The 27,653-nt window shown below is 38.1% G+C and overlaps 1 protein-coding gene across 1 annotated transcript; it reads right to left on the bottom strand.

Annotated features, from left to right (window-relative positions):
• Window positions 1-789: 789 nt before the first annotated feature.
• LOC122485839 (nuclear envelope pore membrane protein POM 121-like) lies at window positions 790-27,150 on the bottom strand. The gene is made up of 2 exons (XM_043585141.1): window positions 25,720-27,150; window positions 790-963 (listed from the first exon to the last, which is right to left on the bottom strand). The coding sequence occupies exons 1-2, from the start codon at window positions 26,934-26,936 to the stop codon at window positions 960-962; spliced, it is 1,221 nt and encodes a 406-aa protein (XP_043441076.1). The 5' UTR covers window positions 26,937-27,150; the 3' UTR covers window positions 790-959.
• Window positions 27,151-27,653: the final 503 nt, after the last annotated feature.

Genomic DNA, 27,653 nt, shown 5'->3' on the forward strand with positions numbered 1-27,653 from the left:
TGAAAGACACCTGGGGGATATTTTCTCTACCTAACACTAGGCACTCCACTCAGCAGATCCGTCTCTGTCCCAATCTAGAAGAATCTAGCCCTCCTCTGGCACTGGCCTCACAGAACCCTCTGCTCTGGTGTTGGTAGCGCACCTTGCCTCAGCCTTCCCCTCCTCTTTTAGGACTTATTTCTGATTCAGGTCTCAGGCACCTCATTCTCTTTCATCTTGAAGTGTTGAAGCTCTTCCCTGTGGCTCTCACTATCCTAGAGCAGGAAATTAAATTGGATTCAGTAAAGCTAGCAATGGAGAAGATGAGTGACTGGTAGTGGTACAGTGGGATGGGAAGACAAGGGAAATTTGGGGGGGTTAGAGGCAAGAGAGGAGGAAAAGGTTATGTGGAGGACACCAGACTGTCATCTGTCAAAAACCTGATCCCACATACTGAGCTGAGCACCTATGGAGAAGCCCATGGTGTTACTGAAGAGAGGTTTTATGATGCTCTGTACATAAATACAGATGCTTCCATGGCATGACACAGAGAGTAAATATGGGAGGAAGAAGTGGCGCTTTCCCCAGGCTCTACATGGAAGACAGCACCACTGTTGGAACCCTGGGGAATGAGGAGTCAAGAAGTATCTGGGCCATCACCTCAGCCAACACATGAGCATTCCCGTGATAGCCAAGGGGAAATGAGAGGATTCTCTAAAAGGCTGTGGGCTCACAGATGTGGCCAGCAGAAGGGGAGGAAATCATAAGGGATAAAATGTACTGAATACAAGTATAAGTCAGATACAACAGTTAGCACTTTAGATGATTATCTTATTTAAGTATCAAAATGACACTACATGGAATGTAATATTGCACTACAAGTACAGAGTACAGTATATGTACTCAGATTTGAGGGTCAGCTCATATGCAGATGAGTCATGATGTCACTGTCCTCAAGTTTGCTCTGGATATTAGCTCCATCATCTGTAAAAGAGAAAAAAATAATAGTAACAACATAAATAATAAAAAAGGGTATTAGACACAAAGCACTTGACATAGAGGAGGACTTATATAAGCACTCTGTAACTCTCACTTATGATTATCCTTATTTTATCTGTAAGTAAACAGAGGATTAGTAACTTACCCAACACACATATGAGTCCACATTTGAATGACTGACGCTGACACAAGAACACAAAATCTTATCCATGGGAATGTACTTGGCCAACAGACTCAAAACTTATAGTGTCTTCACATAACCATGCCCTAATATGAAGGTGGTAAGGGGATTTATGTATCAACCTAAAAACCTTATACCTATCTACATTATCTTTCAAAAGTAAGGGCTAAAAAAGTCATAGTAGATATAAAATAAGAGAACTTACTCCCATACAGCCTCACTTAAAGGAACTATTTAATAATAGTATCAGAAAGAACAAAAGTGAGCCTAGAGAACAGGCTTAGAATACAGGAAAAATGATCCCAGAAATGTATAATTATGTAATATAATTAGTATCTTTACCCATTTAAAACACACATGTATAAAAATTGTTATTTTTTAATTAATGGGAACAGCTGATGGGTATTGGGACTGTGTTAGGATCCTTCAGAGGAGGATACAAATATGGAATAAATGAGACTTTTGTCAGCAAATTTACAGTCAAACTGGCTTGGGTATGGGACTTCCACAGTGGCAGAGTGGGGTGGTCAGCAAAGCCTCTCCTCAAAAAGCAATGTTAGAGACACCAGAACCATAACAAGATGGTATAAACTTACTACTGTTCCCTGTGTCTCCCCTCTAATGGAACAAAACACCTCAGAAATTATGCAGATAGCAATAAAAAAGACTCTGAAGACTGGCAAAATGAAAGTGGACTAACTAGGAACAGGAGGAATGACATATGACAAATTCCTTGTGTATGGGTGTGTGTGTGTGTTAATTTCTCATATATCCAGGACTTGGTGCCAGAACCAAGAACCTGGGTTCTAGAACCTAGAACCACCAATGGGCATATACAAAACAACAACAACAACAACAACAATAAAATCCTGCTGTCTATGGCCAAAGGACAAGAATAGAGAAGCCCAACAGAGACTGTATGGAGAGATTCAACCCTCACTCTACAACTGAGTCATCAGCAAACAACTGCCCATGACAGCAACAGTAGCAGCAGCAGCAGCAGCAGCAGCAAAGCCCTTTGTCTCTTTGCCCTTTAACAGTGGCATAAGAAGACCTCAAAGAAATGGCTACTGATACCCTATCTTCAACAGGAGGTAGCTCAGGGATACCAGGCAACCCAGTGAACACTCACTGTCCCCACAGAGAGTACTAGCAGAATTAAGAAGTCCCAGGAGCCCCAGAAGAATAAAGCAGAACAGAATAACATTGCAAGTCTCTGGAATTAAACTGTCAAGCTCACAAAAATAGGTCAGAACATACAGGCTAACCTTAAACAGCAAAACTACCTTCTAAATAGAATATTGAAATAGGATAAAGAGTCTCTTAACAACATAACCAAAACATTGAGGATATAACAGGAAAATCATTCCTCATACCAAGAACCAGTGAAATCACAATTTGAATAAAAGAGTTTGCTGACACCAAAACCAGGATGAGTAAGATGATGGAATGTTAAATATTTTAAAGCAGTCATCATAAATATGCATCAATAATAAATTACAAATTCTCTCTTGAAACAAATAAAAAAACACTAAAATTTTAAGCAATAAAATAGAAGTTATTTTTAAAAGAAAAAAATGGGGGGGGGAGAGAACCAAGAAGAATTTTTTAAATTTAAATATTAGTTAACATACAGTGCAGTATTTGTTTCAGGAGTAGAATTTAGTGATCCATCACTTACTTACATACAACAGCCAGTGCTCATAACATGTGCACTCCTTAATACCCCTAACCCATCTAGTCCATCCCCCACCCACTTCCCTCCATCAACCCACAGTTTGGTCTGTGGTTTGTTTCCTTCTCTTCTCTTCCTCCCTGCCACCATCTCATATGTTCATCTGTTTTGTTCCTTAAATTCTACATATGAGTGAAAACATGTGGTATTTGTCTTTCTCTGATGGACTTATTTTGCTTAGCATAATACATTCTAGCTCCAACCATGTAATTACAAATGGCGAGATTTCATTCTTGTTGATAGTTGAGTAATATTCCATTGTGTGTGTACACACACACACCCCACTTCCTCTTTATTCATCAGTCAGTGGACATTAGGACTCTCTCCACAGTTTGGCTATTGTTTGTAATGCTGCCATAAACGTTGCCTGTACCCCCTTCAAATCCATATTTTTGTATCCTTTGGGTAAATTCTGACTAGTACAATTGCTGAATTGTAGGGCAGTTCTACTTTTGGTGTTTTGAGGAACCTCCATACAGTTCTCCAGAAAGGCTGCACCAGTTTGCATTCCCACCAACAGTGCCAGAGCGTTCTTGTTTCTCTGCATCCTTGCCAACAGCTGTTGTTTCCATGTTTTTAACTTTAGCCGTTCTTACAGGTGTGAGGTGGTATCTAATCATGGTTTTGATTTGTATTTCCCTGATAAGAAGTGATGTTGAGCATCTTTTCATGTGTCTGTTAGCCATCTGGATGCCTTCTTTTGAAAACTGTCCATGTCTTCTGCCCATTTCATAGCTGGGTTGTTTGGTTTTGAGTTTGATAAGTTCTTCATAGATTATGGATACTAACCCTTGATCAGATATGTCATTTGCAAATATCTTCTCCCATTCCATAGGCTGCCTTTTAGTTTTGTTTTTGATTTTTGTTTGCCTTTGATTTTTTCCTTCACTGTGCAGAGCTTTTTATTTTGATGAAATACCAATAGTTCATGTTTACTTTTGTTTCCCTTGCCTTTGGTGACATGTCTAGTAAGAGGTTGCTCCAGCCAAGGTCAAACATGTTGCTGCCTATATTCTCCTTTAGGATTTTGATGGTTTCCTGTCTTACATTTAGGTCTTTCATCCATTTTGAATTTGTTTTTATGTATGGTGTAAGAAAGTGGTCCAGATTCATTCTTCTGCATGTCATGGCATCCATTTTCCCAGAAACATTTGTTGAAGAGACCGTCTTCTTTCCATTGGAGAGTCTTTCCTCTTTTGTCAAAGATTAGTTGACTATATAGTTCTGGGTCCATTTCTGGGTTTTCTATTCTGTTCCATTGATTAATGTGTCTGTTTGGGGGCCAATACCATACTGTTTTCATCATTAGAGTTTTTTTAGTATAGCTTGAATTCCAGAATCATGATGCCTCCAGTTTTTTTTCTTTTTCAGGGTTATTTTGGCTATATGGGTCTTTTGTGGTTAAATACAAATTTTAGGATTGTTTGTTCTAGCTGTGCAAAATATGCTATTGGTATCTTGATAGGGATTGCATTAAATGTGTAGATTGCTTTGGGTAGTTTAGACATTTTAAAAATGTTTGTTCTTCCAATCCATGAGCATGGAACTTTTTCCATTTCTTTGTGTCTTCTTCAATTTCTTTCACAAGCATTCTATAATTTTCAGGTGTAGAGATCTTTTACATCTTTGGTTAGGTTTTTCTCTAGATGTCTTACAGTTTTGGATGCAATTGTAAATGGGATTAATACCTTGATTTCTCTTTCTGTTGCTTCATTATTGGTATACATAAATGCACCAATTTCTGTACAGTGATTTTATATCCTGCAACTTTCCTGAATTCATGTATCAGTACCAGAAATTTTTTGATGGAGTCTTTCAGGTTTTCCATGTAGAGTACATGTCTCTACATGGAAATAGTGAAATAGTGAAAGTTTTACTTCTTCTCTGCTGATTTGGATGCCTTTTATTTCTTTTTGTTTTCTGATTACTGAGGCTAATAGTAATGATGAGAGTGGACATCTTTGTCTCATTCCTCAGTATAGGGAAAAAGGCTTTCAGTTTTTCCCCATTGAGGATTATATTAGATGTGGATCTTTCATATATGGCTTTTATGATGTTGAGGTATGTTCCATCTATCCATACTTTCTTGAGCGTTTTTATCAAGAAGGAATTCTGTATTTTGTCAAAATTTTTTTCTGTATCTATTGTCAGGACCATAGAATTCTTATCCTTTCTTTTATTAATGAGGTGTATCTTGATTGATATACAAATGTTGAAGCAGCCCTGTAGCCCAGTTGATCGTGGTGAATAATTATTTTAATATACTGTTGAAATTGATTGGCCAGCATCTTGAGAATTTTTACATCGTGTTCATTAGGGATATTGGCCCATAACTCTCCACTTTAGTGGGATCTTTGTCTGGTTTTGGGATCAAGGTAATGCTGGTTTCATAGAATGAGTTTGAAAGTTTTACTTCCATTCTCTTCTTTTGGAACAGTTTGAGAACAATAGGTGTTAACTCTACTTTAAATGTCTGGTGGAATGCCTCTGGGAAGCCATCTGGCCCAGGACTCTTGTTTGTTGGCAGATTTTTGATTACTGATTCAATTTATTTGCTGGTTATAAGTCTGTTCAAATTTTCTGTTTCTTCCTGTTTCAGTTTTGATAGTTTGTGAGTGTCTAGGAATTTGTACATTTCTTCCAGATTGCCCAATTTGTTAGCATATAATATTTCATAGTATTCTCTTATAATTGTTTGTATTTCTGTGGTATTGGTTGTGATCTGTCTTTTTTTACTCATTATTTTATCTATTTGTGTCCTTTTTATTTTCTTTTTTATATATCTGGCTAAGGGTTTATTAATTTTATCCTTTCAAAGAACTAGCTCTTAGTTTCATTGATATGTTCTACTCGAGGTTTTTTGTTTGTTTCTATATCATTTATTTCTGCTCTAATCTTCATTATTTCCCCTCTTCTGCTGGCTTTAGGCTTTATTTGCTTTTCCTTTTCTAGCTCCTTTAGGTGTAAGATTAGGTTGTATATTTGGGACCTTTCTTGCTTCTTGAGATAGGCCTGAATTGCAATGTACTTTCCTCTTAGGACTGTCTTTGCTTCATCCCAAAAGGTTTGGACTGTCGTGTTTTCATTTTCATTTGCTTCCATGTATTTATTTATTTCTTCTTTAATTTTCTGGTTAACCCATTCATTCTTTAGTAGGATGTTCTTTAACCTCCATGTATTTGAGGGCTTTCCAAATTTTTTCTCGTAGTTAACTTCAAGTTTCATAGTGTTGTGACCTGAAAATATGCATGGATGATCTTGATCCTTTTGTACTTGTTGAGTGCTGATTTGTGACCCAGTATATGATCTATTATGGAGAATGTTCCATTTGCATTTAAGAAGAATGTGTATTCTGCTGCTTTAGAATGAAATGTTCTGAATATATTTATTAAGTCCATCTGGTCCAGTGTGTTACACAAAGCCATTATTTCCTTGTTGACTTTCTGCTTGGATGATCTGTCCATTGCTGTGAATGAGGTGTTGAAGTTCCCTACTGTTATTGTGTTACTGTCAATAAGTTTCTTTGTGTTTGTTATTAATGATTTATATATTAGAGTGCTTTCAAGTTAGAGGCATAATTATTTATAATTCTTAAATCTTCTTGATAAGTAGACACCTTAATTATGATATAATGCCCTTCTTCATCTCTTGATACAGTCTTTGTTTTAAAATCTAGTTTATCTGCTATAAATATGGCTACTCTGGCTTTCCTTTTAATGTCCATTAGCATGATAGATGGTTCTCCATCCCCTCACTTTCCATCTGCAGGTGTCTTTAGGTCTAAAATGAGGCTCTTGTAGGCAGCATATAAATGGATCCTGTTTTTTTTTTAACCCATTCTGATACCTTATGTCTTTTGATTGGAACATTTAGTCCATTTACACTCAGAGTGATTATTGAAAAATATGAACATTGTGTTTTCTGTAGAACTGGTGTTTCTGGTGATGTTCTCTGGTCCTTTCTAGTCATTGTTGCTTTTGGTCTTTTGTTTTGTTTTGTTTTTTCTCCACTGAAAGAGTCTCACTGTCTCACTTAAAATTTCTTGCAGGGCTGGATTACTGGTCATGAACTCCTTTAGTTTTGTTTGTCTGGGAAACTCTTTATCTCTCCTTCCATTCTGAATGACAGCCCTGCTGGATAAAGAATTCTTGGCTGCATGTTTTTCCCATTCGGCGTGTTGAATATATCCTGCCATTCCCTTGTGGCTTGCCAAGTTTCTGTAGACAGATCTGCTGTGAACCGATCTCTCTTGCCTTGTAGGTAAGGTTTTTTTCCCTTGTTTTCATGATTATTTCCTTGTCTGTGTATTTGTAAATTTGACTATGATATTCCTTGGTAATCGTCAGCTTTTCTTGAACTTAAAGGGAGTTGTCTGTGCTTCTGGATTTTGATGTCTGTGTCCTCCCCAGATTAGGAAAGTTTTCAGCTATAATTTGCTCACATACACCTCCTGCCCCTTTTTGTGTCTCTTCATTTTCTGGGACTCCTATGATATAATTGTTTTCCTCTTAATAAGTCACTGAGTTCTCTCTATGTCTTGTATTGTGGGTCTTTTGCCTTGTTTCCCACTCTTTTCAGCTTCATTATTTTCCATAATTTTATCTTCTGTGTCACTGATTTATTATTCTGCTTCATCCATCCTTGCCATCATGGCATCCATTGGAGATTGAATCTCAATTATACCATTTTTAATTTCAGCATGACTAGATTTTAGTTCTTCTATCTCTGCAGAAAGGGATTCTCTAGCATCTTCTATGCCTTTTTTCAAGCCCAGCTAGTATCCTTGTAATCATGGTTTTAAATTCTAGTTCAGACATCTTACTTATATCTGTATTGATTAAATCCCTGGCTGTGAGTTCTACTGCCTGTTCTTTCTTTCTTTTTTTTAAATTTTTTTTACCATTTTATTTAATTTATTTTTTAAATTTACATCCAAGTTAGTTAGCATATAGTGCAACAATGATTTCAGAAGTGTATTCCTTAATGCCCTTTACCCATTTAGCCCATCCCCCCTCCCACAACCCCTCCAGTAACCCTCAGTTTGTTCTCTTATGCTTTGTCCCCCTCCGTTTTTATATTATTTTTGCTTCCCTTCCATTATGTTTATCTGTTCTGCATCTTAAAGTCCTCATATGAGTGAAGTCTTATGATATTTGTCTTTCTCTGAATGACTAATTTCTCTTAGAATAATACCTTCCAGTTCCATCCATGTAGTTGTAAATGGCAAGATTTCATTCTTTTTGATTGCCGAGTAATACTCCATTGTATATATATACCACATCTTCTTTATCCATTCATCCATTGAGGGGCATTTGGGCTCTTTCCATACTTTGGCTATTGTAGATAGTGCTACTATAAACATTGGGGTGCATGTGCCCCTTCAAAACAACATACCTGTATCCCTTGGATAAATACCTAGTAGTGTAATTGCTGGGCCATAGGGTAGTTCTATTTTTAATTTTTTTTGAGGAACCTCCATACTGTTTTCCAGAGTGGCTACACCAGCTAGCATTCCCACCAGCAGTGCAAAAGAGATCCTCTCTCTCTGCATCCTCGCCAACATGTATTGTTGCCTGAGTTGTTAATGTTAGCCATTCTGACAGGTGTGAGGTGGCATCTCACTGTGGTTTTGATTTGTATTTCCCTGATGATGAGTGATGTTGAGCATTTGTTCATGTGTCGGTTGGCTATCTGGATGTCTTCTTTGGAGAAGTGTTTATTCATGTCTTTTGCCCATCTCTTCACTGGATTGTTTGTTTTTTGGGTGTTGAGTTTGATAAGTTCTTTATAGATTTTGGACACTAATCTTTTATCTGATATGTAGCTTGCAAATATCTTCTCCCATTCTGTTGGTTGCCTTTTCATTTTGCTGATTGTTTCCTTTGATGTGCAGAAGCTTCTTATTTTGATGAGGTCCCAGTAGTTCATGTTTGCTTTTGTTTCCCTTGCTTCCAGAGACGTGTTGACTAAGAAGTTGCTATGGCCAAGGTCAAAGAGGTTTTTGCCTGCTTTCTCCTCGAGGATTTTGATGCTTCCTGTCTTACATTGAGGTCTTTCATCCATTTTGAGTTTATTTTTGTGTATGGTGTAAGAAAGTGGTCCAGGTTCATTTTTCTGCAGGTTGCTGTCCAGTTTTCCCGGCACCAGTTGCTGAAGAGACTGTCTTTATTCCATTGGATATTCTTTCCCGCTTTGTCAAAGATTAGTTGGCCATACGTTTGTGGGTCCATTTCTGGGCTCTCTATTCTGTTCCATTGATCTTAATGTCTGTTCTTGTGCCAGTACCATACTGTCTTGATGATTACAGCTTTGTAACACAACTTGAAGTCTACTGTTCTTTATTTTGGGATGAATTTCTCCATCTTGTTATTTTGTCTGGAAAAGAAAAGAAGAAGAAAAAAAATAAAGAAATAAAAAGAAAAACAAGCAAACAAAAAACCGCCTAGATCCTGTATGTGTTTTGGTCTACTTGCTAAAGAAATCTAGATCCAAAAATAAAATAAAATATAAGAAAATAAAATAGGGGTGCCTGAGTGGTTCAGTAGGTTAAGCATCCTACTCTTGGTTTCAGCTCAGGTCATGATCTCACAGTTTTTTAGTTTGAGCCCCGCATCAAGCTCTATGCTGACAGTGCGGGGCCTGCTTGCGATTGTCACTCTCCCTCTCTTTCTCTGCGCCTCCCCTGTTCACACTCTGTCTTTGTCTCAAAATAAATAAACTTCAAAAATAAATAAACTTCAAAAAATATATATATATGCATATATATATGCATATATATAACAAAATATAATAAAAACAAGAAACAATAAAATTAAAAGAATATGTATATATATAAAATGTATAAATAAAAAAAATAATAATAAAAAAAGGAATTTAAAAAACAAGAAAATAAATGAAAAATAATAAAATAAAGAATAACGGTAAAACTGAAGTTAGATCGTATTTTCCCTCGAGCTGAAACTTTGCAACACTACGATCTGTAGACTTGGTGCAAGGGAGTTGTTTGTGCTCTTCTTTGCCGGAAGGTCCTGCATCACTGACTCTCAGGCTGACGGGTGTCATGGAAACACTTCCAGGATGCAGGGGGTGGGGCTTGATGTAAGAGACTTCAGCCTCCACTAGATGGCGCTGTGCTTCCCTCTGAAGCCTGATGTTGCTGGGATTGGGGAGTAGATGGAAGATGGCATCACTTCACCCTTTAATCCCATGGGAGGGGAACTCACCTCTGTTCAGGTGGCCCTTACAGAAAAGCGTCCTAGGCTTTTGTCAAATCCCTGTCCTTAACCTGTCTGTACCTGGCAGTTGGCACACCCGGCACCACAGTTCTCCTGTGTTTTATCTCTGGCTGGTGACTGTGATTCAAAACCCCAAATCTTAAAGGGCCAGACCTTAAAAGGCAGACCTGCTCTCTTCCTCTGCCTTTCACTGGCCTGTCCCAGAAAAGTAGTCACATGGCACGCTCACAGTGGCTGGAATATATTGTGGCACACAGTGAAAAGCTGTGATCAGGTTATTTGCAATCTCTGTGTGCCTCTGTTCCAGAAAAGCAGTCACACAAGGCAAGCCAAGTGGCTGGAGTCTACTGCAGTGAACAGCAAAAAGCTGCAACTAGTATGTCTACCATCTGCAGGTGCTACCATAGCAACTCCCTGCTATTGAATGGCCACTCAATGGCTCCCAACAGGACTATTGTCCTTGAAGAGACAAAACCAAAAACAAACAAACAAAAGCCCTCTTCCAAATATACACCGGGAAAGGAAGCAATATCTCTTAGTGCGACCCAGGGGATCCACACACTATGGGGTCTTGTGTGAATCCTACAAGTCATTCCTTCCCCACCACTCTCTCCCTCTCTTCCTGACCACTCTCCATGAAAAAGTTTCCCTTCCTGCTGTGGTACTGAGACTTTCCTCTCCCCCAATTAATAGCTCTGAACCTCACATCTGCCATGTTCTCCCACTCCAATTGTACAGATTATTTTCTTAATCCTTCGATTGATTTCCTAGTTGTTAAAAATAATTTGATGATGATCTAGCTGTGTTGGAAGGACGAGGCAAGCTCAGCGTAACTCCCACTATTCTGCCATTTTAACTTCTCCAAAACCTTAAGTGGAAATTATACAACTGAAATAAAATAACTAAGTTTAAAAACTTGCTAGATAGACTCAATAGTAAGTGAAGATGACAGAGGACAGAATCAATGAAAACAAATGAGTAGAATTTACCCAATCTGAGTAAAGAGAACACAGTAGACCAAAAAAGGGGGGAAGAGTGTGTGAAAGATCCTCGGGAACTTAAAAGACTAAAGAAAAAGGAGGTCTAGCATTCATAGAATTTATATTATCAGAGCCCCAGAAGAAGGAGAGGACAATGTGTGGAAATAAACATGTATTGGAAGAAACAATGGCTGAAAGTCCCAAATTTGGCAAAAGACATAATTCTACAGATTCAAGAAGCTGAACAATTCCCAAAAAGGATAACAAGAAAAGAAAAATCCATGCCGAGACACAGCAAAACTAAACTTCTGAAAACTAACAAGGAAACAATTTTATTTGTTTTTTTAGTGCTTATTTATTTTGAGAGAGAGTGAGCATGAGCAGGGGAGGGGCAGAGAGAGGGAGAGGGAGGGAGGTATGGAGGGAGGAAGGGAGGGGGAGAGAGAGAGAGAGAGAGAGAGAGAGAGAATCTTAAGCAGGCTCCATGCTCACAGTCCAACTTGGGGCTTGATGCAGGGCTTGATTTCACCACTTCGAGATCATGACCTGAACTGAAATCTAGTCGGATGCTAAACTGGCTAAGCCCCCCATGTGCCCCAAAAAGGGAAACAACTTTAAAACAACCAGAAAGAAGCAGGATATTGCATTGAAGAGAGCACCAATTTGAATGACAACAGATTTCTCATCTAAAACAATGGAGGCTAAAAAGAAAAGACACATCTTTCAGGCGTTGAAAGCAGAGAACTGTCAATTTTTTTTTAATTTTTTTTTTCAATGTTTATTTATTTTTGGGACAGAGAGAGACAGAGCATGAATGGGGGAGGGGCAGAGAGAGGGAGACACAGAATCGGAAACAGGCTCCAGGCTCCGAGCCATCAGCCCAGAGCCTGACGCGGGGCTCGAACTCACGGACCGCGAGATCGTGACCTGGCTGAAGTCGGACGCTTAACCGACTGCGCCACCCAGGCGCCCCGAGAACTGTCAATTTTGAATCCCATGTCCTTCCTTCAAGAGTGAATAAGAAATAATGATATCCTAAAACAAGGAAAACTAAGAGAATTTATTGCTAACAGACCTAGTCTTAAATACCGGCTACAGGAAGATCTCCAAATAGAAAGAAAATGATAAAACTGGATGTAAATATAATACACAATCCTTCAGTTCATGAGTTTCTTTAATCATATTTTATGGTTGAAGCAGAAGTTATAACACCATCTGATGTGGTACTTAAAGTATATAGTGGAAATAATTATATTTTTTAAAGTGGAAGGATAAAGGTAGGTAAAGTTTCTACATTTCACTTGAAGTGATAAGACATCAACACCAGTAGGCTGTGATTACATATATGTATGATTATAACTAGAACAACTACTACGAAAACTACACAAAAAGTAATATGCTGGAGAACACTATAAATCAGTCAAAATGGAACTCTAAAAATGTTCAGCTAACTTACAGGATAGAAGGAAAAAGTAGCAGAAGAATGATAAATATAGGAAACAGACAACAAATAATAAAAGGACAGAACCATGCCCGAATATGCCAATAATTACTTTAAATGTCTATTGTGTGAATACACAAATTGAAAGACAGAGTTTGGCAGACCTAAACGTAGTTTGCCTGCAAAAACTCACCTCAAACATAATGACATACCTATGCTGGAAAGGAAAAGGACAAAGCATGCAAACATTATTTTTTTAATCAGAAAGGGATATATTAATATCAGATAAAGTAGACTTTGGTGCAAAGAAAGTAAGTAGGGATAAATAGGGACATTACGTAACAACAAAAGGACCTATCCACCAAGAAGATACAGTAATTCTAAAGGTGTATGTACCAAACAATAAAGCTTCAAAATACATGAAGCATGGGGCGCCTGGGTGGCTCAGTCGGTTAAGCATCTGACTTAAGCTCAGGTTGAGTTCAAGCCCTGCATCAGACTCTGTGCTGACAGCTCAGAGCCTGGAGCCTACTTCGAATTCTGTGTCTCCCTCTCTCTCTGACCCTCTCCCACTCGCACTCTGTCACTCAAAATAAATAAACATTTAAAAAAAATTTTTTTTAAAAAACAAACTACATGAAGCAAAAAACTGAAAGAACCAAAAGAATAGACAAATTCACAAGTATAGTTGGGGGTTTCAGTCCTCATTTATCAATTGATAAAATTAAACAGAAAATCAGCAAAATAGAAGAATTCAGCGATGCTATAAAGAAAAAGAACTTGATGGACATTTGTAAAATACTCCAAAAATAGTAAAATACACATTCTTTTCTGACTTCCATAGAACAATTATCAAGATAACACTTAAGGAGGACCATAAAATAAACCTTAACAAATTTAAAAGAGTAGAACTCATAGAGAAGGTTCTCTGACCATACTAGCATAAAGCTAGAAATAAATTACAGAAAGTGAACAAAAAAATCTTCAAATATTTGGAAATTAGATGTCATACTTCTAAATAATTCATGAGTCAAAGAGAAAGTCCCACAGGAAAAAAATATATATATAATGTATTGAATGTAAATGAAAGCACAACTTATCAAAATTTGTGGGATGTAGCCAAAGCAGTGCTGAGAGAGGTACTTATAGCAACAAATGCTTACTTTAGAAAACAGAATTCACTAAGTACCTGGGTGGCTCAGTCAGTTGGGCGTTTGACTTTGGCTCAGGTCATAATCTCACCATTCATGGGTTTGAGCCCCGCATCGGGCTCTGTGTTTACAGCTCACAGCCTGGAGCCTGCTTTGGATTCTGTGTCTCCCTCTCTCTCTGACCCTCCCCTGCTCACACTCTGTCTCTCTCTCTCTCTCTCTCTCTCTCAAAAACAAACATTAAAAAAAAAACAGAACTCAACAGAACTCAATAATCTAAGTTCCTACCTCCAGAAATTAGAAAAAAATAAAAATAAATACCAAGAAAGCAGAAGGAAAGAATTATTAAAGACAAAAGCAGCAGCCAATGAAATTGAAACAGGAAAATAGAGAAAATTAAGCAAAACCCCACTTTTCTTTTTAAAAAATTTTTTTTTCAACGTTTATTTATTTTTGGGACAGAGAGAGACAGAGCATGAACGGGGGAGGGGCAGAGAGAGAGGGAGACACAGAATCGGAAACAGGCTCCAGGCTCTGAGCCATCAGCCCAGAGCCTGACGCGGGGCTCGAACTCACGGACCCCGAGATCGTGACCTGGCTGAAGTCGGTCGCTTAACCGACTGCGCCACCCAGGCGCCCCATAAACCCCACTTTTCTGAAAAAAATAAAATCAACAAACTATAGAGAAGAGATGGTTAGTAGAGGGGAAGTGGGTGGGGAGATGGGTGAAATTGGTAAAGGGGATTAAGAGTATACACCTTGTTGAGCACTGAGTAGTATATAGAATTGTTGAATCACTATACTGTACACCTGAAACAAATGTAACATTGTATGTTAACTACATTGGAATTAAAACTTAAAAACATTTAAAAACCCAACAAACAAACAAATAAGCAAGCAAAAAAAAACCCCTATAAATGAATTCAGAGAGATATGACATGTTTATTATGTTGAGATTTTTGGTCCTTTCATGTGGTAGGTCTCTCCAAGAATTTAGATCATCTTTTATTTCTTCCATTTGCATTTTTTATTTTTATCTCACAGATCCTGTGCATATCTTGTTTGATTTATACCTCAGTATTTTGTTTTCTCTGAATAAATTGTAAGTGTGTTATTGTGGCTTTGATTTTAGTTTCTACCTATTCACCATTAGTATATAGAAATGAAATTCATTTTTGTGTATTGATCTTGTATCCTGAGAGCAGGTCAAGCTCAATAATTTGCTTCAGGAGGATTTATTTTGTAGATTTTCTTGGGATTTTCTATACAGACCATCATGCCATTTGGAAATGGAGTTTTATTTTTTTCCTTTTCAGTGAATATCTCTTATATCGCAAATATCTTCTCCCATTCCATAGGTTGTCTTTTAGTTTTGTTGTTTCCTTTGCTGTGCAGAAACTTCTTTATTTTGGTGTAATACCAATATTTTATTTTTGCTTTTATTTCCTTTGCTTCAAGAGATTTATCTAGAAAGATGTCACTGTGGCTGATGTCAGAGAAATTACTGCCTGTGCTCTCATCTGGGATCTTTATGATTTCCGGTCTCACATTTAAATTCTTAATCTATTCTGAGTTTATTTTTGTGTATGATGTAAAAAAAAAAAAGTGGTCCAATTTCATTCTTTTGGATGTAGCTGTCCAGTTTTCCAAACACCTTTTGTTAAAGAGAATGTCTTTTTCCCATTGAATAGTCTTGTCTCCTTTGTTGAAGATTAATTGACCATATAATTACAGGTTTATTTCTGGGCTTAATATTCTGTTCCATTGATCTATGTTTCTATTTTTGTGCCAGTACCATACTGTTTTGATTACTGTAGCTTTGTAATATAACTTGAAGTGTAGAATTGTGATGTTTCCTGTTTTCTTTTTTCTTTTTCTTTTTTTTTTCAAAGATTGCTTTGGTATTTGGGGTCTTTTGTGGTTCCATACAAGTTTTAGGATTGTTTGTTCTAGTTCTGTGAAAAATGCCATTTGTATTTTGATAGGGGTTGCATTAAATGTGTAGATTGCTTTGGGTAGTATAGACATTTTAATAATATTGGTTCTTCCAATTCATGAGCATGGAATTACTTTCCATTTCTTTGTGTCATCTTCAATTTCAATTTCACCCCTTTGGTTAGATTTATTCCTAAGTATCTTATTACTTTTAGTGCTACTGTAAATGGGATTGCTTTCTTAATTTCTCTTCTCCTGCTTCATTATTGGCATATTGAAATGCAGTGGATTTCTGTACATTAATTTTGTATCCTGTGACCTTGATTAATTCATTTATCAGTTCTAGTAGATTTTGGAGTTTTCTGTATATATAGTATCAGGTCATCTGCAAATAGTGAAAGTTTTACCTCATCTTTACCAATTTGGACACCTTTTATTCCTTTCTCTTGTCTGATTGCTGTGGTTAGGACTTCTAGTACTACGCTGGATAACCGGTGAGAGTGGACAGCCCCATCTTGTTCCTGACCGTGGAGGAAAAGCTGTCAATTTTTCACCTTTGTCTATGGTGTTAGATATGGGTTTTTCATAAAAGGCCTTTATTATGTTGAGGTATGTTCCCTCTAAATACTTTGTTGAGGGTTTTGTCATGAGTGTATCTTACGCTTTTTCAAATGCTTTTTCTGCAGTTATGGAAGTGATCGTATGGTTTTTGTCCTTTCTTTTATTAATGTGATGTATTACATTGATTGATTTGAAAATATTAAAACACACTAGCATCCCAGAAATAAATCCCACTTGATCATGGTGAATTTTTAAAAATATATTGTTGGGTTCAGTTTAATATAATTTTGAGGATTTTTACATTTATGTTCATTAGAGATATTGGCCTGTGGTTCTCTTTTTATGTGGTATCTTTATCTGGTTTTGGAATCAGGGTAATGTTGGCCTCATAGAATGAATTTGGAAGTGATCTTTCCTCTTCTATATTTCGGAAAAGATTACCTTGCTGGTAATCTGTCTAATCAGATTTTCTATTTCTTCTTGACTCAGTTCTGGTAGTTTATATCTTTCTACAAATTTATCTATTTCTTCTAGGTTGTCCAGTTTGTTGGCATATATTTTTTCATAAAATTTTCTTAAAATCCTTTGTATTTCTGTGGTGTTGGTTGTTATTTCTCCTCTTTAATTTCTGGGTTTTTTTGAGTCCTCTCTCTCTCTCTCTCTCTCTCTCTCTCTCTCTCTCACTCTGCCTCCCTCCCTCCTTCCCTTTCTCTTTTGATGAGTCTGGGTAGAAGCTATTAATTTTGTTGATCTTTTCAGAGAACAAGCTGTTGGTTTCATTGATTATTTATGCTCTAATCTTTATGATTTCCCTTTTGCTGGCTTTAGGCTTTGTTTGTTGTTCTTTTTATAGTTCATTAGGTGTAAGTTTAGATTTTTTATTTGACATTTGTCTTGCTTCTTGAGGTAGGCCTGTATTGCTATTAATTTCCCTCTTAGAACCACTTTTGCTATATCCCAAGGGTTTTGGACTACTATGTTTTCATTTTCATTTGTCTGCATGTATTTTTTGATTTCCTCTTTCATTTCTTCACTGAACTATTCATTGTTTAGTAGCATGTTATTTAAACTCCAAATATTTGTGCTCTTTCCAGAATTTTTTTTGTGGTTGATTTCTAATTTCATTGCATTGTGGTCAGAAAAGATGCATGGTATAATTTGATCTTTTTGAAATTGTTGAGACTTGTTTTGTGACTAATATGTCATCTATTCTGGAGAATGTTTTGTGTGCTGGTGAAAAGAATGTGTATTGTGCTGTTATAGGATGAAATGCTCTGAATATATCTATTAAATCCGTATAGTCTACTGTGTCATTCAAAGCCACCATTTCTTGGTTGATTTTCTGTCTGAATGATCTGTCCATCAATGTAAGTGGGGTACCCCCTACTATTATTGTGTTACTATCAGTTAGGTCCCTTATATTTGTCATTAACCATTTTATGTGTTTGGGTGCTGACATGTTGGGTGCATACATACTTACAATTGTTATGCCTTCTCTTTGGATTGTCTCCTTAATGATTATATAGTGTCCTTCTTTATCTCTTGTTACTGTCTTTGTTTTAAAGTCAATTTTTTCTCATATAAGTATTGCTACCCCTGCTTTTCTTTTCACATCCATTTGCATGATAAATGCTTCTGCATCCCTTCACTTTCAATATGCTTGTGTTGTTAGGGTCTTACATGAGTCTCTTGTAGGCAACATATAGATGGATTTTATTTATTTTTTTATCCAGTCTATCACCCTATGTCTCTTAATTGGAGCATTTAGTACATTTACATTAAAAACAATTATAATAGGTATGTACTTATTGCCATCTTGTTATTTGTTTTGTGTTTCTTTTTGTGGATTTTCTCTGTTCCTTTCTTTCCATGCTATCTTCTCTCACCATAAGTTTGCTGTCTTTAGTGACATACCTGGATGACTTTCTCTTCATTTTTTGCATATCTACTACTGGTTTTTGATTTGTGGTTACCATTAAGTGTGTATAACATCTTCTGCATACAGCAGTCTATCTTAAGTTGATGGTCACTTAAATTTGAACCCATTCTTTACTCTTCTCCCCACGTTTTAGGTATATGGTGTCATCGTTTATGTCCTTTTATTTTGTGAGTCCCTTGACTGATATCCTTATTTTTACTCCTTTTATACTTCTTATTTTTCTAATTCTTACTTATGGCCTTTCCTTTATACTCAGAGTCCCCTTTAACATCCCTTTGCTGAGGGTTTTATCAAGAATGGATGCTGTACTTTGTCAAATGCTTTTTAACATATGTTTGCATCTATTGAGAGGATCATATGGTTCTTATCCTTTCATTTATTAATGTGGTATATCACATTGATTGATTTGTGAATATTGAACCAAACTTACAGCCAAGGAATAAGTCTCAGTTGATTGTGGTGAATGATTCCTTTAATGTACTGTTGGATTTAATGTGTAGTAACTTGTTATGAGTTTTTGCATCCGTGTTCATCATGAATATTGGCCTATAATTCACTTTTTTAGTGGGGTCTTTGGTTTTGGAATCAAGGTAATTATGGCCTTGTAGAATGAGTTTGGAAGTTTTCCTGCCATTTCTATTTCTTAGAACAGTTTCAGAAGAATACATTTTCACTCTTTTTTTTAATGTTTCATAGAAGTCCCCTAGGAAGCCATCCGGCCCTGTAATTTTTTTTGTTAGGAGATTTTTGATTTCTGATTCAATTTCTTTGCTGGTTATCAGTCTGTCCAAATTTTGTTTCTTTCTGTTTCAGTTTTGGTGGTTTATATGTTCCTAGGAATTTATCCACTTCTTCCAGATTGCCCAATTTGATGACATAGAATTTTTCATTTCTCTTATAATTGTATTTCTGTTGGTTATGATTTCTCCTCTCTCACTTTGGGTCCTTTCTCTTTTCTTTTTGATAAAGCTGGGGTTACCAATTTTATTAAGTCAAGGAATCAGCTCCTAGTCTCATTGACCTGTTCTACTTGTTTTATATTATTATTATTATTATTATTATTATCTTCTATATCATTTATTTTCAGCGAGGATCTGAGGGATTCTCAGATCACACCATCTGCTCCCAGCCCTCTCCTTGCCTTCTCCACTGGATCACTGTAGTGCCTGCCAGATTCAACACCAGCCAGGGTGTGGACCTCTAGAACTCCAGTCTTTGAGCTCTGCTAGTTGTAAAAACTCAAATAATCAGTCCCTCTCCTTTTCCCAGTAAATAGCCTTGGGGAAGTGTTTTCTTTGTGCAATCTCCTTTGTGCTGCTCTCTCTCCTCTGTGATCAGGGCTCCCTCTCCTCTGCAGCACCTGAGATCCTTTTGTTCCTCAAATCACATCTCTGCACCTCCTATCTTCCATGATGTAGTCTCTTCTCTCCCACTAATTGTGCGGTCTGCTCTCTCAGTCCTCAGATCTATTTGTTGGGTGTTCAGAATGATTTGATACTCATTTAGCTGTGTTCGAGGGACAAGGTAAGCATAGGGTCCTCCTACTACTCCATCATCTTAGCTCTTATCATGAAGAAACTGATTTAAAAGGCATAAGTTTACAAAATAATAATTATCAACCTGGGCTTATAACATATAAACATGCAATAGTCTCTCAGAGAGGAAAAATAATATATCTATGTTGGAGCAAAGTTTATCTTATTTACTGGAAATAAATTAGTATTAATCAATTAATTCATATTAATCTGAGATATACTTCCTTTACATTTTATTTTGATATAATTTTATGTTTGCCAGCAAATTTGGGGGTAAGGTACAGGGAGTTTGTATGTACCCTTTAGTCAATTTCCCCCAATCACAATACCTGTATAACCATAGAACAACATAAAAACAAGAAAAATTACATTGGTACAATCTACAAAGTTTACTCATTTTTCATTATTTTACATGTATTTATGTGTGTGTATTTCTATGCAATTCAATTACAATGTCTATGCAGATTTGTGTAACCACCACAATCAATATGCAGAACTAATCTATCACCAAAAGCCTCCCTTGTGACATCTCTTCATAGCCATATATATCCACCCCATGCCTGACCCTTGTCAACTACTAATCTATTCTCTATTTCCATACTTTTATTATTTCAAGAATGTTACATAAATGGAATCATATGCTATGTAACCTTTGGAGACTGACTTTATTCACTCATCATAATTCTCTTGAGGTCCATCTAAATTGCGTATATCAATAGTTCATTTTTTTAACATTTATTTATTTTTGAGAGACAGAGTGATCAGGGAGGGGTGGAGAGAAAGGGGAGACACTTAACTGACTGAGCCACCCAGGTGTTCCTCGTTTATTTTTATTGCTGAATAGTATTTCATAGAATGATGTACATAGTTGTTTAACCATTCACCCATTGAAGGACTTTTGGGTAGTTTACAGTTTTGAGATATCAGGTATAAGGCTGCTATAAACATTGGTGAACATGTTTTCTCATGGAAATAAGTTTTCATTTCTTTGTGATAAATGGCCATGAGTACAACTGCTCAGTCAAATGGTAAGTCTACTTTTGGTTTTCAAAGGAACTGCCGAACTGTTTTTTAGAGTGGCTGTATCATTTTGCATTTTGACTATCAATGTATGAATGACCTAGCATCTTCACAGCACTTGATATCATCACTACTTATTTTAGCCATTCTCATAGGCATGTAGTAATAGCTCATTGTGGTTTTAATTTGCATTTCCCTACCAGCTAATGGTGTTAAATATCTTTTCATGTATTTATTTGTCATCTGCATGTAAGGAGGTAGATATTTGAAAATTTAAGATGCATATTGTAATTCTTAGAGAAACCACTATGAAAATAACTCAAAAATAGTAAAAATAAAGGGGGAAGAGAGGAGATTAAAATTATACACTAAAAAAAATCTATTTAGCACAAAGGTAGTAAAGGAGCAACAGAGAAGCAAAAAACAAAAAACAAAAACCACACACGAGATAAATAGAAAATAAGTAGCAAAATGGAAAAAGTAAACCCAACCATGGCAATAATTACAATAAATGTGAATGGATTAAAAAGTACAAATAAAAGAACAGAGACTGGATTTTAAATAGCAAGACCCATTATATGCTGGGCTATAAGAGATACAGCTTAGATTCAAGTATAAAAACAAATTCAAATTAAAAGAATGGAAAAATATATTAATTGTAAACAGTATCCATAAGAGCTGGATTAACTGTAACAATATTTGGCAAAGCTAACTTTAAGTCTAAAAATATTACAAAAGAGAAAGAGGGACATTTCATAATGATAAAATGATCAACAATCAGGAAGCTATCACAATTTAAAACTTATGTGCAGCTAACAACAGAGCTCCAACATCCACACAGCCAAAACTTACAGAATTGAAATGTAAAACAGACAATAAGACAATTATAGCTGAGTATTTTAAGCCTCCATTTTCAATAGCTGATAGAAAAATTAGACAGGAAATCACCAAGAATAAAAAGACATTTTTTTTAAATTTTTTTAACGTTTATTTATTTTTGAGAGATAGAGACAGAGCATGAGGGGGAGAAGGACAGAGGGACAGAGAGGGAGACAGAATTGGAAGCAGGCTCCAGGCTCTGAGCTGTCAGCACAGAGACTCCAGGCTCTGAGCTGTCAGCACAGAGACTCCAGGTTCTGAGCTGTCAGCACAGAGATGACACAGGGCTCGAACTCACAAACCATGAGCTGAAGTCAGACGCTCAACCGACTGAGCCAGCCAGGGTCCCCTAAAAGACTTATTTTTAAGTTTTGGACAACACTATCCAACAACTCAACTTGACATTGATTGAACACTCTGCCCCCAAACAGTAGAATATACCTTTTTTTAAATACCTATGGAACATTTTCCAAAATAGAGCATATGGTTGGCCATAAAAAATGCCCCAACAAATTTAAAAGGATTGAAATCATTAAATGTAGGTTTAAGATAACAGTGGAATAAACTTATAAATCAAAACCAGAAAGAAATGTGCAAAAATCCCCAAATATTTGGAAATTAAAGAACATACTTCTAAACTTAGGGTAAAAGAAAAAAATCATAACAGAAATTAGAACATATATTGAACTGAATGTCATCCAAACATAGTTTCAACATTATTCTAATGCCATTAAAAAGGCGAATTTATAGCTTAAAATGCCTAAATTACAGAAGAGAAAGGTCTCAAATCCCTAATCTTCCACCTTAAGAAACTTCTAAGAGAAGAGCAAACTAAACCCAAAGGAAGCAGAAAGAATTAAATAATAAAGATTAGAACCTAAATTAACAACAAAAATAGAAAACAGCAATAAAAACCATAAAAAATCAACACAATTAACAACGTTTAGATACACTGACCAAAAAGAAAGCAAGAATGAGAATGGGAGACATTTAGGTGGAGATACAGAGTAAAGTCACTAAGAAAATTAGAAATTGAAGAGAGGGTATCATTTTCTACCTTACAAATATTAAGATTATAAGGAAATACAATGGACAATTTTATGCCAACACATTAGACAACTTACATGAAATGGGCAGATTCCCAGAAAGACACCAGCTACTGAAACTGATTCAAGAAGAATTAGAAAACCTTAGTAGGCCTACAGCAAGATATTGAATTAGTAATTTTTAAATCTTCCCATAGAAACCCAGGCCCAGATGGCTCCATTGGTAAATCCTCCCAAACATTTCAAGAAGAAATTATACCAATCCTGGGGCACCTGGGTGGCGCAGTCGGTTAAGCGTCCGACTTCAGCCAGGTCACGATCTCACGGTCCGTGAGTTCGAGCCCCGCGTCAGGCTCTGGGCTGATGGCTCGGAGCCTGGAGCCTGTTTCCGATTCTGTGTCTCCCTCTCTCTCTGCCCCTCCCCCGTTCATGCTCTGTCTCTCTCTGTCCGAAAAATAAATAAACGTTGAAAAAAAAATTTTAAAAAAAAAAGAAGAAATTATACCAATCCTTCTACAAATTCTTCCAGATATATAGGAGGGAACCCTTCCAGCTCATTCTATGTGAGCAATATTACTCTGATATCAAAGCCAGACAAAAAGAGCACAAGAAAATAAAATTTCAGACCAATATCTCTCATGGATACTCAAACACAGAATACTCAGACACAGAAGTACTCAACAAAATATAAGCAAACTGCACACCAAAAAGAGTGAGATTCACTGTTTGCAAATTAAAATCAACTAGATTGTTAGACTGTTAGGAGAACCCGAAATGGAATGCAGACTGTGAGAAATGAATCTAAGTGTGATACAAATGAATCACATAACTTCACTTAAAGGAAGCTGAAAGGAGCTGAACCAAGTGATTCTTAAAAGCAGTGTTTTGGGGGCACCTGGGTGGATCAGTCGGTTAAGTGTCTGACTTCAGCTCAGGTCACGATCTCATGGTTGGTGGGTTTGAGCCCTGCATGCTGACAGGTATGAGCCTGGAACCTGCTTCAGATTTTGTGTCTCCCCCTCTCTCTCTGCCCCTTCCCTGCTCACACTCTGTCTCTCCCTCAAAAATAAATAATAAAAAAACATTAAAAATTTTTTATAAAACAGCACAATAATAATTGCTGTAGGCAAGATCCACTGATGATGCAAAGTTCAAGGACAAACAGAATTTTTTGGTAGCATCAAAGTATGATTTCCCCCCTCAAATATTTATTACACAGGGAAAAATAACTATCCAATGGAGAACTCTGGTATACATCACCTTAACCAGGTGATCAAGGCTAATATTTCCCATAGTAAGATATATGGATATTATGTACCCTTGAGGTGACGTGCTGAGAAGGGTACATCACCTAAGATTTTTCTTCAAAATCCTAACCTCAATGTTCTTACGAGAAAAAAGAGAAATCCAGATTGAGGGAAATTCTACAAAATACCTAACCAGTACTCTTCAGACATATCAAGGTTACACAAGATATTAAGACAGAGAGATGGTCAGTTGGGAGGAGACTCAGGAGACATGACGACTAAATCAAATTTGAGATTCTGGACTGATACTGGGACAGAAAGAAAACTTTACTAGAAAAACTAGGAAAATCCAATTAAAGTCTGAAGTTTAGCTAATAGCATCATATCAGTGTCAGTTTCCTGGTTTCAACCATTGCTCTGTAAGATATTAACATTAGGAGAAGTTCAGTGAAGACTAGATGGGGATTCTCTGTAACTTTGTAACTGTCCTGTAAGTCTACAGTTGCATCCAATTTAAAAATTTTAAAAAAGACTAAGTTGTCACAGCCATTTCATAACATACAGTAGGCATGATCAAGCCCAGAGTGATGTCGGGTGAGCCTGTGAGACACAAAAGAGGGAAAAGGCTGGTGCATGGGTTGCCACCTCATGGTCTCAAATTCAAAAATCAGGAGTTAGTGTCTAGAGGCATAAAGTGGTGCTGCTTTCCCATCAGCTGAGCCACAGAAAACCTGACACAGTTAAGACCAGCTACTTGTATGAGTCAATTTTTCCTCCATTATGTTCAGAGAAAAGACATGGAACATTTGGCATAACAAAAAATCACATATGTATTCAATATATATTATTATATGATACATATTGTATATTTTGTATATATTACACATATTATATACATTTTGTATGTACAAGAATTATTATATATATCACATATATACATATATTACATATGTATATAGTGTATGCATATATTTTATATTAATTGTATGTTCTATTATTATGTATAATAATTATATATTATACATTATACATATGTAGTATGTTATATATACATATTATACATATGCATTACATATATATTATGTACATTACAGAGAGTAAATTATGTAATATATATAATACATCTAACAATACACATAATACATATTGTATACCTATATATTATATATGACTATATAAAACATATATAACATATAAATATATACGACTATATATGTGTGTGACATATAAAACTTTGTTCATTTATTGAATGTTTATGTGGTACCAAGTGTTCGTATGTAGAAAGAGAAAGACTGAAGGCTGTCTTGCCTGCTCCTGCCTGGAGAAAAACTGGTCCAAATCTTGTTCTTCGGTTGCAGGGATCACTGGGTGGGCCGGCCTAACAAGCTCCAGCCACCCAATTTCTAGGGACACATCAGGCAGAAAGACAATGGGAATGAAACATTGTCTCTATGGAGACAGCTAACCTACTGGATGGGGGTAGTTGGCCCACAGGCACAGTGCCCTGGGCATAGCAGAACTTTGATGGTTTCCTACAATGCTCCTCCAAAGAACCAGTGAGGCCCTGCACAAAGTACTGGGGAATAAACCCTGGTGGACCAGGGAAAGGAGGACCCCTTTCTTATAGCCAAGCCAAGTAAGGCAAAGGTTTAGAGAGAACCAAGAAAAACAGCCCATGGAGGTGCCCCTCCATCCAACTATGGGAAGGCCACTGGGCCTGGGGAGTTCTGCATCTGCCAGAAGTCTTCTGCTGTGAATTAGTGCTGGGAGCTGGAGGAGGGAGTGCCTGCCACAGGCGGGTATGGACAAACAGGAAAGCTGAGGGGCGCTACAGTTGGAGATGGCCTCAGTCTTACCCTTCCAAGGCCTTGTTGATCCACTGGATCGCAGCTCTCTTCTCTAAGTCAAGGTCTTCAGCAGTGACTCGATAACCCACCTGGGGTGGTGGGAGCAGGATCAGTGAGTCATGTCGCCTAGAGGACAACAGCAGAGGACGCTTGCGCTTCCGGGGCCTGGAGCTGTCAGGTAGAGGTGAGCGATCCCTCAAACTTTGCTTCTGCCCAGAAGGTGCATCTGCAACATTTTCATGCTTGATCTTCCTTTGTGGTTCTACTGAGGCTGAAGAGCTAGAATGATAGCTTTCCTCACTGGCTTTCTTTGCGGCCACTTGGGGCTGGTATGAGGCTGGGCCTCGGATCCCAGCTGTGCCTGGGAAGCTCCTCGGCAGCGGTGGGAACCCTCGAGTGGAGCTGTAAGAACTGGTGATGGCATTGCGTTTGCTGCAGGAGCTCAAAAAGCAGGTGTGGGATTTCCTAATCAAGCTGTCTTCTAAGCTGGTGGAACAGAAGTCTCTCTTTAGAGGCCCCGGCCTGGGCACAAAGGAAGAGAGGACTCCGTTGACCATCAGGCACCTAAATGCTGACTGCATGCTCCCACTGCACTCGGCATCCCCTCTCAGATCATCCTGCCTCTTGGGGACCGGGTGCCCTTCTCCAGGCTTTGCCAGCTCTTCCCTGCTCTCAACCAGGGAGGTCAGGTCTTTCTCTTCTTTGGCTTTCGCTTGACCATTCTCTTCGAGGGCCCTCATCAAGGTGTCCCTTACACAAGGATTTGGGAGGTGACTAGACAGTGAAGACCACATACAGAGGACTGTCTCCTTCAGAGCCAAACGCAGCGTCAGCTTGCCCTTAGCAGATGCCATCTTCAGGATCACTGAAGTGCAGAACATCTTGGACCTGCAGGCAGACAGCACAGGCTTCGGATGGCGGGTGTGGGGCACTGAGGAAAAGACCCCCAGAAATAAACACCAGGCTTGCTGGATTGGATATTGCCGCAGATGGACTATGGCAAACCGCCGACGGTACCGACGACGACGGGGTGAAGCCACAAGATTCTCGCATGACGGCCTGCGACTTAGGTCCAGGGTCGGGGCCACCGAGTGAACCCGGCAAGTCGGAGGAACACTGCGGGCTGGGTGCGCGGGCCCGAGGCTCTCAAGCGTCTCGGGCGGGTCCCCGCCTAGCAGAGAAGGGGACAGCGGCCAAGGGCGGGGCCGGCTCAGGTAACTGCCCATGAGGAGCACTTCTGCAAGGTCGGGTCCTTCAAATGAAGTCAGTGGCTCAGGTTTCCGTTAGCTGCCAAAGGGGCCAGGCAAAGCGCACACTGTTGGGTGTGCCGCCTATGACGCGTCCTTGGAACGTGTGAACAAAGAAAGGGGCGCGCGAGTACTGCACGAGGGATGGGCGCGCGCACCCAGGTCGCTTCCCAACCCCTGCTTCTCATCAAAGGCACGAAATAGACCAGCCCATTGCGGGCACAGCCGCCCTTCATCAGCCAGGCCCCAGTTCCTTTGGGGGTGGGGAAGGTGCAACACCATGGTTCCCAGAACCCAGGAACGGCTCCAGGCTCAGGAGTGTTCCCTCCAATCCGGAGATTCAGAGTCAATACCGGGGTCTACCTGTGCTTACTCTAGCCCCCCAAACCCAGAGGTCAAACCACTCAGAATCTGTGGTGCCTAGATCCTAAGGGATGGTACAACCACCTGAGTGTTCAGGAGGCGGGAGGACCCCAGGAGGGAACTGGCTAGGCATGGGACACCAGAGTGGAGTCCCTAACCTACCCTCTTCCCTTTCCCTAGAACCTGACTTTCCAGCTACTCCTTCTTGTCTCTCCTTCCCCTTTCCTGGGAAGTAAGGATTCTAGACACATTTTATAAAATCAGAACTTGTAGGGGCACCTGACTGGCTCAGGTCATGATCTCACAGTTCCTGGGTTCAAGCCCCACCACTGG

Source organism: Prionailurus bengalensis, chromosome A1, assembly GCF_016509475.1.
Source record: "Prionailurus bengalensis isolate Pbe53 chromosome A1, Fcat_Pben_1.1_paternal_pri, whole genome shotgun sequence".
Classification (NCBI taxonomy): domain Eukaryota; kingdom Metazoa; phylum Chordata; class Mammalia; order Carnivora; family Felidae; genus Prionailurus; species Prionailurus bengalensis.

Excerpts from the sequence above, each read along its gene's own strand:
- LOC122485839 (XM_043585141.1), bottom strand. The coding sequence starts at position 26,936 with ATGGGCAGTTACCTGAGCCGGCCCCGCCCTTGGCCGCTGTCCCCTTCT.